The sequence below is a fragment of the Fonticula alba genome, assembly GCF_000388065.1.
Source record: "Fonticula alba strain ATCC 38817 unplaced genomic scaffold supercont2.5, whole genome shotgun sequence".
Classification (NCBI taxonomy): Eukaryota; order Rotosphaerida; family Fonticulaceae; genus Fonticula; species Fonticula alba.
The window spans coordinates 1,258,009-1,261,132 of NW_009242975.1; the positions used below are offsets into that span (position 1 = coordinate 1,258,009).

General features: G+C 68.3%; 2 protein-coding genes across 2 annotated transcripts in view; one reads left to right on the forward strand and one right to left on the reverse strand.

Annotated features, from left to right (window-relative positions):
* Window positions 1-918, forward strand: part of H696_03462 (hypothetical protein) — a 1,909-nt gene extending 991 nt beyond the window's left edge. Inside the window, exons 4-6 of the mRNA XM_009497328.1 lie at window positions 69-248; window positions 347-464; window positions 670-918. Coding sequence (XP_009495603.1) covers window positions 69-248; window positions 347-464; window positions 670-839 — 468 coding nt within the window. The 3' untranslated portion in view covers window positions 840-918. The remainder of the gene's footprint in view (window positions 1-68; window positions 249-346; window positions 465-669) is intronic.
* A 132-nt stretch (window positions 919-1,050) lies between these two features.
* On the reverse strand, window positions 1,051-3,087 carry H696_03463 (hypothetical protein; the record flags this gene model as incomplete). The annotated part of the gene is made up of 1 exon (XM_009497329.1): window positions 1,051-3,087. One exon carries the CDS (start codon window positions 3,085-3,087, stop codon window positions 1,051-1,053), a length of 2,037 nt encoding a protein of 678 aa, XP_009495604.1.
* Window positions 3,088-3,124: the final 37 nt, after the last annotated feature.

Below are 3,124 nucleotides of genomic sequence, written 5' to 3' on the forward strand. Positions count from 1 at the left end.
CCCCCCGCCGCCGCCGCCGTGCCTTGCCACCGATGCTGACGCCCAATTGCCCGCCTCCGGGCTCACAGAAGGCGCGCGATCCGCGCTTCGAGCGCACTGCCGGCAAGTACAACGAGGATCTCTTCAAGAAGGCGTACGGCTTCATCACGGATCAGCGCCAGCAGGAGATCGACAAGCTGCGCGCCAGCATCAACCGCGAGAAGAATGAGGGCCGTCGCGAGGGTCTGAAGATGTCCCTGCAGAGGCTCGTGCGTTGCCCCATCCCCGGGTCCGGTGGCCACCTTGCGATGTTGCCTCTTCCTCTGACCACCCCCTGGCATTCGTGGGCCACCCCCCGCCGAGATAGACCCAAATCCAGAAACGCATCAAGGACGACGACAAGAAGCAGGCTGTCCGGTCGGAGCGTCTTTCCAAGGAGCGCGAGCTGGTCCGCCAGGGCAAGAAGCCCTACTTCCTCAAGAAGAGTGCGTGGCATGTCTCGCTGGATGGGGCTTCCTTTCTGTGGCTTTTTCTCCCCCTTCCTCTTCATTTTGCCTTGCTGTCGTTGGCGTTGGTGTTGTTCGGACTTCCGCCACCACCTGGTCACTGTCGAGGGTCTCCCCCTGCCTCTGTGCCTGTGCTTACATCGCCATTCACCTTTGTGTCGGCCGCACTCCCGGCGGGGTCCAGGCGACGAGCGCAAGATCGCCACCGCCGCGCGCTTCAAGGCCCTTTCGGAGTCCGGCGGCGCGGGCGCCGTCCAGAAGGTCCTCGAGCGCCGTCGCCAGAAGCAGGCCGCCAAGGACCGGCGCTTCCTGCCACACGTTCGTCGGAGCGCCGCCCAGCAGGACGACGACTGAGAGCGGCGTCTGGCGCTGGGGACTGCACCTGGTCTGCCTACCGAGCATCGATTCCACCACTAGACACACGAAAGAGAAAGCGGCAGCCGAAAGGCGGGGAGTGCGACAGATAGGAGGGGGAGAGAGAGAGAGAGGAGGGAGGGAGAGGCCAGACAGAGGGAAGATGCACGTCGAGCAGTGGGGCCCTTGTGACACGGGGGATCTATTTTATTCATTGGCCAAGGAAGGCATGCAGGTCGAACCAATTGTTGACTCCGGCCCCGGAGGTGAGCGACCGCGCCGCGTGCCACCACCCGCGGGGGATGAAAAGCGATCGCCCAGGGGCAAGGAGGACATCCACATACCGGGCCTGCTGGTGCTCGGCGGCGATCGGCCCCAGGGGGTCTGGTGGTGACCCGGGATCCGGTGGCCCGGCCGCCTGTCGCCGGCCAAGCTCCAACAGGGGCACGGCAGATGTGTTGTGCAGGGCCCCGCTCGTCGGGGCAGCCATGTGTGGCCCTTCGGTCGGTGGCCAAATCCGGAACACCTTGAACCCGTGGACTTGGGTGTAGATGTTATCCCGGGGGTCGGTGTGCGGGGGGGAGTATGTCCCGGGGGGGCCGATCCAGACGTTGGTCTCCACCGGGGGCGGATCCGGCCAGCCGGACTCGCCATCGGCTGACAACATCCCGGCCAGGTGAAGCAGCTCATCGGGTGCCAGGAAACACAGGTCCGGGATGCAAATGTCCCCGCGCACCTCCGGGAAGTGATGGAAGAGATCGAACTGTGCCAGGTAGGCCGGGGTCGGGTTGTCGGGCGACCCGGCCGCCCGATGTCGGGCCGTCTGTTGGCCAATGTGTCCGGCCAAGTCCCCGAGGAAGACCACGCGCGGCTGCCAATTGGCGTCGGAACAGCCGGCCTCGGGACTCGGGCAGTAGGAAGCCCCCAATTCCACCGGAGCCGACCGGTGCCGGCCGCCAAGTCGAGCCACCAGCCGCTGGGGCCCGGCCCAGCGTCGCACAGCCGGCCACCCATCCGCCAGGCCACCCAGCAGTACGGCTCGCGGGGGGTGATCGACCGTCGCGCACGCGGCTCGCAGGAAGCCACCCGCATCGGCCGGGCTGTCGAAAGCCAACTCCGGCACGGAGGCCGGGCCCGGGGCCGGCTCGCCCGGAGGAGCCCAGGGTGCCAGCGAGTGTTGGCCGGTCGTGCAGAAGCTTCCCAGCAGCCGCAAATCCAGGGCCGCGGGGAAGTGCGGGAATTCGGCCATTCGCGCCAGCAGGCGCGGCACCGGACTGCCATCCATGTCGGGAGTTCCGCCGGCAGCAGTGGCCGCGGGGGGGGTGGTGGCGGTGTTGGTGATGCTGGTGGTCGGGCAGGCGGCCGCCGATTGCAGTAGAGCCTCAAAATCCGCAGCCAACCGGGCAAAGTGTGCCGCCGGCTCGGCTTCAGCCCAACAGTCATTGTCGGCCGAAGGAGCCGCCACAGGGGCCGGGCCGCGCATCATCGACGCCTCGGCCAGGCTGAAGCCCGAGGTCAGATCCACCTGGGGCGCTTGGGGCTCGGGCTGACGGATGCGCGATGCCAGGATGCGTGCCAGTTGCGAGGCCAGAGCATTCAGGGGCATGGTGCTCATGCCTGCAGGTTGCCCGGGCCCCGGGGCCGGGACGTCCCATGGCGCGCCAAAGACCAGCCCCCGGTCAATGAGGACCACGGCCGCGAGCAACAGGGCCTGCTCCACCGGCTCCGGGATTACATGCTGCAGGGCCGCCGACGCGAGGACCCCGGCGTGCAGAAGACACGCCGTCAGCAGGGCCTGGCGCAGGAAAACCGGGACCACCCGCCAAGGAAGCAGGTGGATCAGTGCCAGTAGATCCGCCTGCAGGAGGGCCAAATGCCTGTGGAAGGCGGCCAAGCCGGGGCCGCCAGCTTCCAGGGTGACACCCTCCAGTGCCAGGGCCTCGGCCGGGACGTCGGTCGAAAAGCAACTAGGCGGCCGAAGATCGCCGACCAGACCCGGCCGCGCGCCGGCCAGCCGCGCGGGGAGCTGGCCCCCTGCCGAGGGAGCCTCGCCATCAATCAGCCCCAGCGCCAGGGGGAAGAGCTGGGCCAGGTGGCGCTCGAGAGCGGCCACCGTGGCGGGCCAGGTCCAGCCAGAGGGCAGACCGGCCTGCGCCGTCGCCTCGGCCGGCCCTGCTGCCGGCAGATCGCCAAGAAACCGGAAGAAGAGCGTTGCGATCAGCTCCAGCAGCGGGTCCTCTGGCTGCATGGGGGCTTTACGAGGGCGACGCCGGGGGGGGCGGGGG